A 15767-nucleotide genomic window follows, 5' to 3' on the forward strand; every position below is an offset into this window, starting at 1 on the left:
GCAAAAGTGAAAGACTAGTCTACACAGTTGCCAGGAGCTCAAGGTCTAACATGTAGTTACATACACCCCTTCAGCGTTGTCCTATCCACTCCCTCTGTTCATGACACGGGCAAGCCTTCCTCGTCTCCTATGGCCAAGGCTCGCCACACCCCTTTCCTTACTTGAGTCCTTTATTCTGCTAGTATCTTTCTCTTTAATCAGAGCCAATTCGCTACCCCAGTGCTTATGGAAGTGATTGGTAACTCAATTTCCCATTCAGGCTTTCTAGGCTAAGTGAAGAGAAACTATTGCTATTTCCCTAAATTACTTCATCAGAAGCAACAAGAAAACCCTATTATACTATCTGAATATTCCATTTGGGGACATTATGTGCCCCTTAGTTTCTTGATTAATTTTGAGTTTATTTTTACACAACTGATGAGCTATTTCTTAGCCTTTTAACACAATCACATAATTAGTAACCATCTGGAGGGAGAAAGTCATTTTAAGGGTAAAAATCTAATGGGTTAAGACAGATTCTTATGTCTTAAGAATTATTCTGAACGAGTATTATAGTAAGGTTTGGAAAAACATTGGTGGGTTCACATCTAAAATTACTAAAGAAAAAATTTCTGTATCTATATGCCCACCAAAAGGAGAATTTATGTAGATTTATCATCTAGAAAACTAGAATATCAAACAGAAATAACGACTATTGAAATAGTGCAAAACTCTCTAGATTTAAAGCAGTAATTCTATTTCTCCGAAATGTACGTATCCTGGCCTAACCCCGCTGGGGACTCGCCTCCCCTTTCTTCTTCTCCCTGTTTCTAGCTTCCTTTCTGAAGCTCATGCATGAACCAGGGGAAAAGAAGAGAAAACACTCTGTGCTTTCGAAAGACTAGAAGACAAATTATGATTCCCAATCTTAAAAAAATATTTCTAATGTAACTTTCTTTCAGTACAATGGAAACCCACTCACGGCTTTTGAGTCAATTCTGACTTACAGTGCTCCCACAGGACAGAGGAGAAGTTCACCAAAGGGTTCCCAAGGCGGGGTCTCTACAGAAGCAGACGGCCACGTCTTTCGCTCATGGAGGGACTGGTGAGCTTGAACTGTCAACCTTTGGTTGAGCAGTTGAGTGCTTTAACCACTGTAACCAGGGCTCCTAAAAGTAAAACTAAACACCATGTTCAACTGAATTAAAGTCCCTCCTTATTATTGCTACAAGATTATTGTTTTATTTCTCATTTTAAGTATATAGTGTTCCAACTATATTTGGACTAAATAAACTTCTTAGGATCTGACCTTAAAACATAATCATCACCTATAGCAAGATTTTATGAAGAAATGTGTTCTCAGACCAACAAAACACTTGCTTCAACATAGCCCATTTTAAGCTGCAAAATGTTTACAACAACATTGATTTTTATATGTGGGTTTTGTATCGCGTTTTGTTAATTTGTAGTCTCATCTAGTGTATTTTGTTTGTTTGTTTAACTTTAGGACTCGAATTGCGATCTAATTGGTAGTAAACTACTTCATAGTCAGGGTATAAAGAACATGGTTATTCACATTCTAGCTTGCAAATCAACTCATTAATCTATGATAATTGATTGGATGAAATATTACAATATTATGAAAGTGGGCCAATTCTTTGGGGCATTATGACACCTGCTAGATTATCTGTTTCTGGATATACAAGAGGGCTTCAAAAAGTTCGTGGGAAAATTACATTACCTTTTGATTCCATTTTCCCACAAATTTTTGAAGTCTACTAGTTCTGAGTAAATATAGCACACTTTTCCTAATGCCACATGCTGTTAAACTCATTCACTATGACTCTTTGCCCTCTAGCATTTTTTTCAGGGTGACTTTTACTTCCGTGTTCCTTAGACTGTAGATCAGGGGGTTGAGCATAGGAATTACAAGACTATAAAACACAGAGACCACTTTGTTGTACTTCCAAGAATTCCCAGTTTTAGGTTGCCGTAGGTACATGAAAAACAATGTGCCATAGAAGATGATGACCACAGTGAGGTGCGAGGCGCAGGTAGAAAATGCTTTGCACTTGCCCGCGGAAGACTGGATTTTGATGATGGAAAAGAGGATGCAGATGTAGGAGATGAGCACAGTCAGCAGGGACCCTGTGAGATTCACGGCCGAGAAGATCAAGAGTTGCTTTTCTTTGTTGTGGGTGTCAGAGCAGGAGAGAGCAAGGAGAGGCGGGTCCGCGCAGTAGAAGTGGTGGATGACGTTGGAGTCGCAGAAAGACAACTGGAAAGTCAGAACTGTCTGTATGACAGAGTTCAGGAAGCCATAGGTATACACTCCTATCACTAACTCCCTGCAGACCCGCTGAGTCATAATGGCTGTGTAAACCAGCGGGTTGCAGATTGCCATGTAGCGGTCGTAGGCCATCGTGGCCAAGAGGAAGCATTCCGTGGTGGCGAAAGCACTGGAGAAGTATAGCTGAGCAAAACAACCCGCAAAGGAGATGGTTTTTTTCTTCACCAACAAATTTTGCAGCATCTTGGGCCCAATGGAAGAGGAGTAGCAGAGATCAATGAAAGCCAGATGACTGAGGAAATAGTACATGGGGGTGTGGAGGCGCGAATCCACCTTGATGAGCAGCATCATGCCCAGGTTCCCCACCAGGGTGAAGAGATAAATGACCAGGAATACCACAAAGAGCGGGAGCTGCAGCTCAGGACGGTCTGTAAATCCCATGAGGACGAATTCCGTCACGGTGGTACGATTACCTCTTGCCATTTTGTTCTCCTGTCTGCTGCAAAAAGAATTAATATGCCTTAAGACGAGCAGCCACTTTTAGAAAAGCTTCCAAACACTTGTTCTAACCCTGGTTGCCAGGACTTTGGCTGCCACTGCCTAACGGCTAAAGGCAATCATCATCATAAAGTTCCATTCCGCTAAAATAAGAAAATCTCAGTGCATATTTTTTCAAACATTTTTTAGTCGACGAAATTATCGTGTTTCCCTCAGATAGATCCTATTTCATATTAACAGTGTAAAAGTTTTCAATTCAACAAACATTTTTGGATCCTAGTTGGGGCCAGGTAGTGTGTTTGGTTCTGGAATACCTGTACACAATTACCTTGGTTGTCAAGTGTAATAGAGGAGTTGAAAACATGACCCTTACTTTGTGTAATTAGCCAATCACATAAAAATCGTTCCACACGGGTGTGGTGGGGACACAAACAATGGAGCAGAAATGCAGACTGCTGTGGCGGGAGAGATGAATATGGAAAGTTGAACGAGGGAAAGCTTATCTATCCATTCTTGTTCATGTATCGAACACATCCGAAAATGACACTGTGCCAGACAGCATGCTAAATGAGGGCAATGCAAAGATAGAATACATTTCTGTCTTCAACGAACTCACAACCTGTATGAGAAAGAAATATATAAACTACTGGTTACAATGAGTGTGTGTAGTGTTGAAAAAGAGGATTGCCTTAACTCAGGAGTGTCTGGTGGTACAAACTATTATCTTACCCATCTGCTAACCAAAATAATTCAAGTTCAAGTCCATATGTGGTTATCTGCTTCTCAAAAACCAGCCACTGTGTGCTCTATAATCACAGTTCTACTCTCACACATGTAGGGGGGTGGGGTGCCATGAGTCAGAGCTGACTCTACAGCCACTGGTACCCTAATTCAACATGCGGACCATGGACGTGAGATATGGGAGTTGGGGATCTTTCAGAAAGTCTTTCAGGAAATGATAAGAAATTGTCCTAAATAATTGTAGGCTCTATATTTAGACTCTACAAGTAGTACATCCATTTAGTTAAATTTTCAAAAGGGACAGAAGAATTTAAATTAAAAAACCAAACTCTCATTTCCCTATCTACAATATCCTTGCTTAATGGTATCCAGTTTTAACAGGTTGTGTTTACGTGACTATGTATGCTTCTAGACAAAGCTTAGGAATAAGCAACACACACACACACACACACACACTTTCAATATCATTGCCATTAAGGCTTTGGACTTTGTTTTTCTTTACACAAGGAAGTATTTCCAAAGTAATCCAATTTTAATAGGTGCATCACAAATTCTCTCTTAATGAACGTTTCCAATTTTTGTTTCTTTTTGCTCCCATTTTGAATAAAACTGGAATACCTAGCCATATATATGTACACGAATAGAAGATAAACTATTAGACCTGGAATTTGGGTCAAAGGGACATTCATTTTCTCTCTTGATGAAGATTGAAAAATTGATGGAGTTGTATTTCCAACAGTATGACAAAAACTCTCAACACTCTTATCCAAAGTTTTAGCAAGTATCAAACCTTTGTCAATGTGATAGATGAATATTGGTAATCCATGTCCTTTATATTTGCATGTTTAAAAAAATTATGAATCAGTTTTAACCTTTTCAAGCACATATGTTTGCATGCATATTTTTAAAAATGAACTCCGTTTATTTCCTTTGCTAATGAACAGACAGCCTGTGTCTGAGTTCTGTTTACTCTCTTGCCAACAGCCGTCCTTTGGCAACAGCGAAGGCCCAGGACTGTGGATATCAGCAGCATGGCTCACCCCTATGAGGTTTATCTGGGAATGAGGGTCTCGCAGATTCTGGGTGCATCAGCTGGGGACTATTGGGGCACGGAATGCTCGGGTGTTGACATGTTTGGGGACTGCGAAGGAGCAAGTGTATAAAAAAGAAATTTAGTGGGAGAAAAGCTGGATAGGGGCAATGGGTTACCATATTGGGAGGAGCTTTCAATTACAGGGAGGTTTTAATAACTATTTTAGTAGTGAATGTAGACTCATTAAAGATTGGAACAGTATAATGCCTTCATCAATATTCAGGATTTAGGAGGTTAATCTAGTAGTGTGCACAGGATGGCTTGAAGGGAAAGGGCTATCACCACGGCCACCGACTAGGATGTTTGCCATATACAAAGTGATGACTTTGAGCCAAGGAGATGGGTGTGTGTGTGAAGAAAGGAGATATACATGAGATTTACTCCAAAGGAGGAGTCTGTATCAGTTGGCAATTGACTGGAATTGAGTTTTCAAGTCTGGGAAATCAGGATAAGGATCATGTAAAAAGTGATGCTCTCATTTTATCTTGTCTCTTTCCTTTCAACACAATTTAAACTCACCCACACAGATGAATGTACCAAAATTGGTATCATATAATTCAAAAGTAGAAAAGAATTAAGGGGAAAGAAAGCAGATTTGCCTACTTTACTATTTAAATGTATCTCTTGTGTCTAGATCTCTCTTGGAAGAAGTACAGCCAGAATGCTCCTTCGAGGCAACAACGGTGAGATCTCTCAAGAATCTTGGACAAGTTATCAGGAGAGGCCAGTCCCTGGAGAAGGACATCATCTTTGCTAAAATGGAGTGGCGGCGAAAAAGAGGAAGGCCCTCAAAGAGCTGGACTGACTCAGTGGCTGTCAACAGTGGGCTCAAACATAAGGACAATTGTGAGGATGGGGCTGTGTGGCTCTGCTGTACCATGAAGCAGAAGTGACCTGACGGTTCCTAAAAGCATCTATTTGGCAAGGAGCAGGTTAGGAAGGAGTGATGCAGAATTCGGTTTGGGGATGTCATCACAGAGGCACAGCTGGAGATACGGATTTAGGAATTATCTATCTATCTCCCTCACTGCCACCAAGTCAGTGCTGGCTCATAGAGAAACCTTGGGTTTCCAAGACTTTAACTGTTCAGCAGTAGAAAGTTCAGTCTTTCTCCCGTGGAGAGGCTGGTGGTTTCAAACTGCTGGACACAAGGATCTCACCCCAATACATAACCAGGGTGTGTATACACACACACACACACACACACATATATATCATCATATGCAATGATATATATATATATACATATCATCATATTGTATATGATGATAAAAACTGTGGAAATCAATGACATCATTCAGGGAGATAGAATTAGCTGAAAGTAAGGGTTGAAGGATTGTCTTCTTAGAAAAGTGTATCTTTTATGACAAAATAATAATTTATAAATTATCAAGGGCTCATGAGGGAGGAGGGTGTGGGGAGGGAGGGGAAAAAATGAGGACCTGATGCCAGGGGGTTAAGTGGAGAGCAAATGTATTGAGAAAATTGAGGGCAATGAATGTACAGATGTGCTTTATACAATTGATGAATTTATGGATTGTGATTAGAGTTGTATGAGTCCCTAATATAACAATTAAAAAAAAGAAAAATGTATCTCTAGGGATTAGGGAGCAGGAAATAAAACCCAAACCTTTTCTCCTTCAGATATTCAGGCTATCTCAGGTCAGAATATAGTAGTGCGCCTCTTAAGTATGGGCCCTTTTGACATCTTGGTTTGTAGTAGTAGTGATGTGTTTTGCTGTGACCTCATTTCTACATAACAACATTAAACAGAACAAAACCCAGAAGTCCTCAGGTACTGGACTTAATCAATCTTATGCAGTAAAATGTTTGCTGTTGTCTTCTGAGGTCTGTGCATCAAAAAGTAGCAAAATGTTCTTTTAGGTTAATTTGTAGAGTTGGTCAACTCTTCCCAGATCCCTTCATTTCTGGTTATAAATGTTCCCATACAAACTGAGATATGGAAAGGCTGAGTAAACTGTAAGAGAGTTCACAAGCCTTATGTGCAGAGTTTATCTTTATTTAACAACTTTTGCCTAATAAAGGATTTTTGCTATATTATCTGCAATTGATATGATTTTACATTTGCCCATAAAGCTCTTAAGATTTGGTTGATGCATTATTATGTTCAAAATATTTATATATTTTATAAAAATATATAAATATAATATAAATATATATTAAAAACAATTATTGTTTTATCAGGTATTTATTCATCATCTATGATATGTAAATGTTTTTCAACATTTTAGAAGGTGTGAGTTCTTTGGAGAGCTTCTAATTGAATGCTTTTTCTTTTCTTTTTGAATGCTTTTTCTTAACAGGGCTCACCCACCCATGTAATTTTGTTTTCTTCATGTACAACTAAGTATAAGATTTCCTGAAAAAAAAAAATTTAGTCTACTATTTCTTAGTATAATTAGATCTACTGATAAATGCTAACAAAGATAAAATTTAATTCCAGACTTTTCATTTAAGCTTAAAATAATAAATCTTTAAATTTTAATCTTTTAAAATATAATAATCATTTAAATATTTGACTTTTGACTAAAAGAAACTTTATTATCAGCTTTAAAAATAAATACCGACTCAATAAAAATAAATACTGAGTTCTGTGATTTAATTATTCCCAAATTTAATGATAGTAACCAATACTTATTTGAATACTTTCAAGGTGCAAAAATTGGTTTACATGTTTTACCTATTTAAAAATTTAATATGTGACTATTACAATACTGGGTATTGTATTTTCTGATGTGTAGCTTAAAACTACTTTCTAAATTCAAAAAGTAGGCAAGTTAGGATTTGATACTAGGTAGGCTGACTCCAGACTTTACGTCTAAATCATTCTGCCTTTATATTACTAATTTCTCAAGATTTATTTATTTCATTGTTTTATTTTAACTATTTACTTTTTGCAAAGTAAGACTCTTGTGAGAAATTTTAAGCACGTGGGAATGAATTCAACAACACTTCCTTTTAATTTATTCAGACATATTTAACTTTATTGTTATATACCTATTATACAAAATACTTGACAACCTAGAGTGTTGTTTCGTTCTTTACCATCAATCAGTGTAACTGAACAATTCCAACTACCTTGTTAAATAACCTAAGGAAAAACACTTCACATCTGGCAAGGAGGAAGAGCGGGAACTACCTTGAGCATCTAATTAAAGATATATATGTGTCCCCAAGAATGTTTAATTCATACAAATTTTTTATGCCGTTTCAGAAACGTAATGAGTTTACCAGGCCACTCCCTCATAGAGTAATGCACTGAAAACACAATCCCACATTTAGCAAGTTAATCATGCGATCCTTCTTCATTCCATTTCTCACAGAAGCAAAGCACACGTGTCCTAAAGTCTTTTCTTTTGCACATTCCCCAAACTGGAACGCTTGTCCTGGCGACCTTGTACAGGCTAGGATGTTAACACAACTTACCCAGAACCTGTTGAGTAGTCGGTCAGGATTCTCAATGCCCTCAAAGCATCCACTTAATTCATTTCCAGTCAGACAAACAGGCTTCTTCATGACTAACTGGAAGGTTGGTTTCTGTGTTCACATGGACAAATTCTCGAGTATTTATAAAGTTAAACTATAATGAGACTGTTATCTCTTGTTATTACAGAGCTTCCTGGATACCAAGGGAGCAGATTATACAGTGTATCTATGAGATATTTTACATTTGATTTCAATCACTCTCGGGAATTAAAATCCCTGAATCATTCCGGTAACTAATGATGACTCAAGTTATGATGCTGTGGGCATGTTCTCAGACGACTTCCAAGTCAAGAGACTGGTGCATGCCAGGAGACAGTCTTCCTGCTTTTGTCAGGACTTCAGTAACAGGTTACTCTGAAGATGCAGCTGGCGTGAGGATCCAGGAATATTTAGTAGGGCACTAGGTAAAAGTATGCAAAGACTGCATGGCTGGGACACGCATACGGGGTACTTTTGCTTATAAGGGAAAGATGGTTGGGGCTAGCATATTTATCACAATAGGTAATGTAAGAGAAACCAGTCTTATTTCTCCTACTATTACTTATTTCCCATTGGGTCAAATTAAGAAATGAAATTATAATCAAAACCAGGTCGGAGACTAATGTTCTAATGATCCCATAGGTCTCCTTCCCTTCCCTTCTCCCGTCCTCATCCCCCTTTGGATTGAAACTGAAGCAATCAGTAGTACCACCGACAGGGTCAGGGTCCAGTTCTCAACACAGCTAGACTTTCCTCATGGTCACCAGGGAGAAGTGATTAGATCTTGGCCTTCTAGGTCACTAATTTCAGCAATTAGGTTGAGTACGACCCTGAAGTATTTTTGCAAAGAAAACCGCTCTCAATCTCAACATTCAAAGCAAGGCAGAGGTAAGGAGGAGCATTCTCACACTGAAAAGTACATATTCTATTTTTGAGCACTTCCCCAAGCCACTCATTCAAATCAACAGGGAGAAAACTGCAGAAGGGTGCTTAAGGAAGATTTGGAGAGATGGTTCAAGTAGCCCTTGCTTATCAATTTTATCATATGAAATAATTTGTACCAGGTCAATTCTCCTTCCTTCTAGTTATAGGAGAAAATTTCCAGATAAGAGGGGATAGAGTGAAATTTGATTTGCTAATTGAAGAAGTCTAAAATTTTGCAAGTGTCATAGGTGATAACAGAATTCCTAGAACTTTTATTTCTAAAGTCTTAAAAACTGTCCGCTTTTTTGAGCAGGGACTGAAAAGATTGCTAAGGAAAGAAGGAGGAGTGGAAACAGAAAACACAGGGAATAAATGGGATAAGTGATGTCGCATCGTGGGGACTGCCATCAATGAGATGTAATAAGATATGTACGAATTATTGAATGAAAAGCTGGTTTGCTCTGTAAACCTTCACCAAATCCACAATCAAAAGTTACAAATAAATCAATAAAAGGACTGGAGTAAGAAAAGTCGGGTGAACTACTGCCATTCTTGTCACAGTTCATGTCTAACTCCAGTTGGAATTCTAAATATACATTCTTCCCAATATTTTCCTATGAAATATTAACTATTTTGAATCAATTATATCGTTGTTGTTATTGTTAGGTGCCTTCAAATTGATGTACAACAGAAGCAATTACCTCCCGGTAAAACACCGCCCTCACAGTCACTGCTGTCTTTGAGCTCATTGCTGCAGCTCCTTTGTCAATCCATCTGGTTGTGGGCATTCCTCTTTTTTTCTGACCGTCTACAATAAATTAATTACCGATATTAAGATCAAGGAGAAAGTCAGTCAGACTGTCTACAGGCTGGGTTTGCACAGAGTAGATCACATTGGGTATCCTGCCCGAATGTCCAGGGGGCGAGGAGAGGAGAAACTGGCACTGTGATCTCACGGAGAGTGAGGAAAACTGACCATGGTACTCTGAAACCAAAGAGAAGCTCTAAGTCCAGCAGGGTCAGTCCACGGCGAGACTCTAAAGAGGAGGAAGGTGTCTATATGGATCCACCGGGTTATGAGGTATAATGCTTATTTTTATGAAGAACTTGTATTAATGGGAGATTCATATGTGGTTCAGATATTCAACTGGGGATAGGTTTGCAGATAGTATTCTCAAAGTGTCAGGAGAGCAATTTTAAATAATGCTACCTTGTTCTACCACAACCAAGAATTCTCTGGCCCTAAGTGATTTTTTTCATAGAACTGTGAATTGGTGGCTACTCTGAATTATCTGGAATGGCTGCTGTGCTGTGAGATTTGGTTTGTGGCTGGGTTATTCCCATATTAATAGAGCAAAACTTAGTCAAACAGCTGGGACTACCCACTTAACATTCTGCTCTGATGTTACCCATTGGACCCCTTAGAGCACAATTGTCCCAGTGCTCGGCTTCAAACTGAAAGGTCAACAGTTTGAATTCCCCTGCTGTACTGTGGGGGGAAAGACCGGGACATTTGCTCCTCTAAAGACAAACGCCCAGGTAACCCTAGGGGACAGTAGGGTTCTGCCCCTTCCTGTCAGTCACAATCAACCTACAGTACCCACAGCACACCACCACTACCCAAATCGGAACAAAGCTAGAAGGAATGGTATCACTTAAATGTGAACATTCAAACTGCAGAGTAAAGTAAGAAAGGCTTTTTGACTCTTGTAGTCACTAGCTTTATATTAGTGAATGCAGGGTTTATTCTGTGATTTCCTTTACAAAAGTTTAGATATCTGGTCAGAGGAAGGTCTCTGCTATTTATAATCTGAGAAAAGAGATACTCTGAGTGGTGACTACATTACGGATCTAGCTACTCAAATGTTCATTGATTGTAGTTGTACTTTTCTCACTCACATGAGATTTGTTTGAATGATACTGACATATCGACCGACAGGATTGATTCAATAGCATGCGCTATAATAGAAATTCATTTAAAACACATTATTTATGCTGAAATAAGCTCAACATAAAAAGATAATAAATTATATGAGAAATAAATACATTTCATGTTCACCACCCGTAGACCCCTCAGATTATCACAGATACCACACTTGATCTTAACCAAAAGGCCGAGAAGAGATGCAGATTATAACAGAAAACAAAGAATGGGATGAAGAAAACTTTTATTTGGAAATACCCAACAACAACAATTCGTAATCACTAAGCAAAATTTTCTAATACAAACTGTCACTCTTGTTTCATACAGAACATTTTCATTTTCTGAATTTGATAAATAATAATTTTTATAATGAAAACATATTAGCCTAGTGTTCAATGATACATGATACCCAACATTTTAAATTTAATTATGAAAAGCAGAAATCTGTTTTACTTTGATGTTCATTCAAAAGTTTTTTTCTTAATGCCCTGGTAAATTCTTTTCTTCAGAATGCATTCAGGTGTGTGACAGGGGATTTAGCATGCATATGACCATCTTTACACGGTCCATGTTAGGGCAAGGCGTGAGTCAGTTTGTTTTGTGATCTCAGAGAGGAAAGTTGCATAGAGACCCAAGGACGCCAGATGGAGATGGGGAAAAAAACTCCAACACTTCAGAGGAGAGAGTACCCAGGACTCCATTCAGGATAGGTGACTGCAGATAGAAACTGCTGTGATAGCATTGGTTTTCTTCACAAACACACTTAAAGAAAAGTGGGTTCTCCTTTGAACAAAATTCCTAATAGTAAAGAGTTGGAGTCTTCGGAACTGCGTGACAAGAGCTGTATGAAGGTCCAGTTGGGACGCGGCAGCAGAGAGGTAGCCATCACGAGGATTCTCAAACTCTCCAGAGCCCATGCTGCCGGGTTCCTTAGCAGTACCTTCGAGATCATGACTATGTGGCCAGTGCACATGAACTGGGCATTGTACATTCTGTTCCAGAGACAATCATCCCTGGGAAATGGTACACGTGAGACATGAGTTTGAATAAAGGTGCTGATCATAAAAATGGTCGCTCTCTGAGAAATGAGAATGTGCAGTATGCGGAGGGGACAATCATCTTCCATGCAGACTAAACAGTGTATGAGAGAAAGGGAATTCCAACCAAATTTCCATGTTGGAAGTCTCTCCTCTTTCCATGCAAGGATGGTGACACTGAAGGCGAGGAAAAGCACAGAGAGGGACCCTGGAACTCCCTGAGTTTCTGGCCACCCGAGGAGGGTCTTGGGTTGGGTGCACGGAGTTTGTCCGCTCATTTTGTTCTTTGCCTTTTGTTCTTCTGGGAGAAAATGAGAAATTAATCGACATTGAAAAATAATCAGGGTTATTGAAGTTAGATATGAAAACAGTTTCTTGGGTGTAGGTAGTTCTGCAAAAATAACTTCAATACTCAGTGCATCCAAAATTAAAAAATTTCCCCTGTGAATCATCCCCAACACTTCATGTTCCGTTTTCTTTTCTTTCAGTTATGTCTTGAATTGCACCACTGTGGGTATTCATTTCAACAATAACATAATTTACATTAATTCTAAATTTAGCAACTAATTTCTGAGGTATAAAAATGTACTGGCAAAAGACGGGTCTATAAAAGTATTCAATGGAAGGAATTATGATAATATATCATGGATTGGTCTTTTAATTTAAGAAGATACTAAAATATGACTGGTCACTTTTGATATCTTCATAATATTTTAAGAATAATGAATGACAGGAATGACTGGGTCAAAGGATACTGTGACAGACGTATTTGGGACCCCGAGTATGTCCTTGTCCTATAGAAACAGTCACACGAAGAGCTCAGTAAGCACTGGTTGTTAACACTGCATCCTGAAATCCTTTTTTTTTTACTGCTCTTTTCAATACAACTTTATTTGAGGCTGTTAATATTCAGTCGACTGAATACCCAGAACTATACATTAACTAACTAATGTAGGTGTCAACGTTGTTGTTAGAAGCTACACTTTATAATGGATTATTTCCACTATTCTATTTTCAGAATTATTTTGACACATACCCAGGTGCACAAAGATGAATTAAGAGTATGTTTTTGCTTCCATCATGTACTCACTTTAAAATAAGTTTGAAAATTTAGATGCTCTATTCACACATTTTATTTTTGCATGTTATTATGCTAGTATTAATATCCATTTGGATACTCTTCCCCAAGTACTTAATTTGCACAAACTAAAAGCACATTCTTTGCACATAATTTGGAAACAACTGAACTACCCGCCACTCTAATTATTCCAGAACTTACCTGAAAAAAGTAAAGTAGACTGTGAAGATGGAGCTAATTCTTTTAAGCATTGTACTTAGTGAAAGGCTGTGCTATGTTTCTGCCAGGAGTGAGTCAACAAAGGCTATCTTTGTGTGTCAGATTAAATGCCTTCTCCAGCCTCAATTATCCTCTTCTAATTTCACGATCTTTAAGGTAGATCCAGTGTGTTTGAAACCGGAATCACCCCATCCCCCACCACCCTTCCTAGGTCTTTTTAATTTCTCATCTGGTCAATGTACATCCAGTTACTCAGCAACTGACTGACCTTGGAGGTTATTTTCAAGCCTATTGCTGATACCTGATGGCTTCTCTCAGTGGTGAGGTAGGCAACAGATTCAGATGGGACTCACCAGTCATCCACAGGGCAGTTAGCAGATACGTTAGCAATTTTATTAAAATGACAGTTTTGTTTTATTTCAAATAACCAGGTGGTTTCAGATTCTCCAAGTGAAAAGGTGTATTTTTTAGCATTTTCCATTGCACTTTGAATATATATATATATGACTAAGAATTAATGACTTATCACCTGCAGTTCTAATGCCCCCATTATCTGGGGAACGTGTGCTTCAGTTTGAGCTGTTGGGAAGGCAGGAATAGGCAGAGACGGTGTGTCACCTAGGACCCCTGGGGCTTTATCTTCCATTTTATACCTTATCTTCAGTTCCAAACATAGGATATGGGAGTCCCTAGACTAATTCTTAGACTAGCTGTGGTCTCTAAAACTGAAAGCAAAGGCTTTCGAGCTCCCTAAGGAGTCATTAAATCAATCCAAACTGAAAGTCTAGTTTCAAGTAAACAAGTTTTAGATCAAAGGGAAGTAATCTTTCTAATGAGTGTGAAATGTACTTGCTTATGACTTCAATAAGATAAATCACTTTTGGCTTCAGATCCGCTCCAGCATCCAGTAGGGGCCGAATAACACAAGATAAGGGTACAAAATAATGTTAATACAAAATAAGGGTAGTAGTTGTTGGTAGTAATAGTAGCAAATTGATTCTGGTGCTGTGATTAATGGTGAAAATTTTAGAGCCGCACCATCAGGATTGGAATGGAATGCAAAGTTATTGATTCACTAACCACACGACCTTGGTAAAATGATGTATACTTTTTCTTCTATCATCGGAGAAGTAGAGATAATAAGAATGCTTTGTTCAGTATGTTGTTTAAGGGGTTAATTAAACATTCAAAAATCCCTTGCCTTATTGCTGTTGTTTTCATGGTATTGTTCTTGCCTAATATTTATCGGGAAGCACTGGGGATGCAGTGGGACGTTAACCATAAGGTCGACAATACTTATTGAGAGCTTCATTTGTGCTAGGAACAATTCTGAGCCCTTTATTAGTAACATCTCATTTACTCTCTAAAATTTCTATGATTCCATCTTCTAGATGAGAAACCAAAGGCTTATTAAAATTAAGTGACTAAGATTACAAAGTAAGTAAGTAGGTAGTTGAGCTGGGGTCTGAAACAGACTCATATCTTTCTTCTTAATGTCATTTTGCCTCCTGGCAACAATAAGGTGCTTTTAAAATGATGCCATCGACTGTATATGCATTCATGCTGCCACGCACTAACGTGGAAACACCGAGTCTATATGTAATGGGGCTGTTTGAATGAAAGCAGGTCACACTAAAAAATCAAACTAAAAAATCCTGAGCCAAGTACATGTGTGAACATTGATTTTATGTCCGTGACCATGGAACTGTTATTATGTATGCTGTTGTTAACTTGTACTAATAGTGTGTGCACATCAGTGAAAGTCTTCCATTGCTAGCCACCGAAGTGGACTCTGGATAGTTTCATCAGAATAGGAGTTAGCAGGAATATTGGAAGATCGGGTTTCAGGCTGTGCCCCAAAGTCCTGTGAAGAACTGGTTTTGTTAAGATGCCCCTGGAATTGCTTCAGGGAATTGAAGGCAGTAGCCTATATCATAAGTGCCACTGGAATGGACACTGAGGGGGTTAACATCAATTCTGCTGACCCAGAATGTCAGAGACCCATGACACAGATTTCATGGATGTGTTTATGTCTGTAATACCTTGATAAAGAAATATTACTTTGGATTATCTTTTTGGCTAGGAGGAGTAGATCCAAAGGTTGCCACTTGGGACTTCCAATGTAATAATAGTTCAATTCCAGGGAGCTAATGTGGGAAACCTGGAAGTTGCTGATGAAGCACAATCTCAATGATATATCTGGGTGCTATTGGGCTCAAATTAAAATGAGAGTAGGTCACAATCTCTACCTCAAATCAGAGACCATCCCAAGAACAGATTTGACACATTGAATACTAATGACCAGAATACAGATGAATAGTTGATTAACAACATAAATATCATTCATGAGGAAAGCAAGGGTATTAAAAAGCCAGAAAAGAAAGAAAAAGGTTAAAAATAGATGTCAGAATAGACTGAGTCAGAATCACTCAAAATATGGCTTCTCAAAGGAAACTGACCATAATGATGTGAATGGAGTATGCTTGTGAGAATTAGAC

General features: G+C 38.4%; 1 protein-coding gene and 1 pseudogene across 1 annotated transcript; both read right to left on the reverse strand.

The window, feature by feature from the left end:
- Window positions 1–1787: 1787 nt before the first annotated feature.
- On the reverse strand, window positions 1788–2752 carry LOC142446711 (olfactory receptor 5M5-like). Its single transcript, XM_075548456.1, has one exon. It carries the CDS (start codon window positions 2750–2752, stop codon window positions 1817–1819), a length of 936 nt encoding a protein of 311 aa, XP_075404571.1. The 3' UTR covers window positions 1788–1816.
- An 8244-nt stretch (window positions 2753–10996) lies between these two features.
- LOC142447406 (U2 spliceosomal RNA) lies at window positions 10997–11137 on the reverse strand (annotated as a pseudogene).
- Window positions 11138–15767: the final 4630 nt, after the last annotated feature.

The sequence above is a fragment of the Tenrec ecaudatus genome, chromosome 4, assembly GCF_050624435.1.
Source record: "Tenrec ecaudatus isolate mTenEca1 chromosome 4, mTenEca1.hap1, whole genome shotgun sequence".
NCBI lineage: Eukaryota > Metazoa > Chordata > Mammalia > Afrosoricida > Tenrecidae > Tenrec > Tenrec ecaudatus.

What these genes read in the sequence shown, in the direction of transcription:
- LOC142446711 (XM_075548456.1), bottom strand. Translation starts at nt 2,752, where the DNA reads ATGGCAAGAGGTAATCGTACCACCGTGACGGAATTCGTCCTCATGGGA.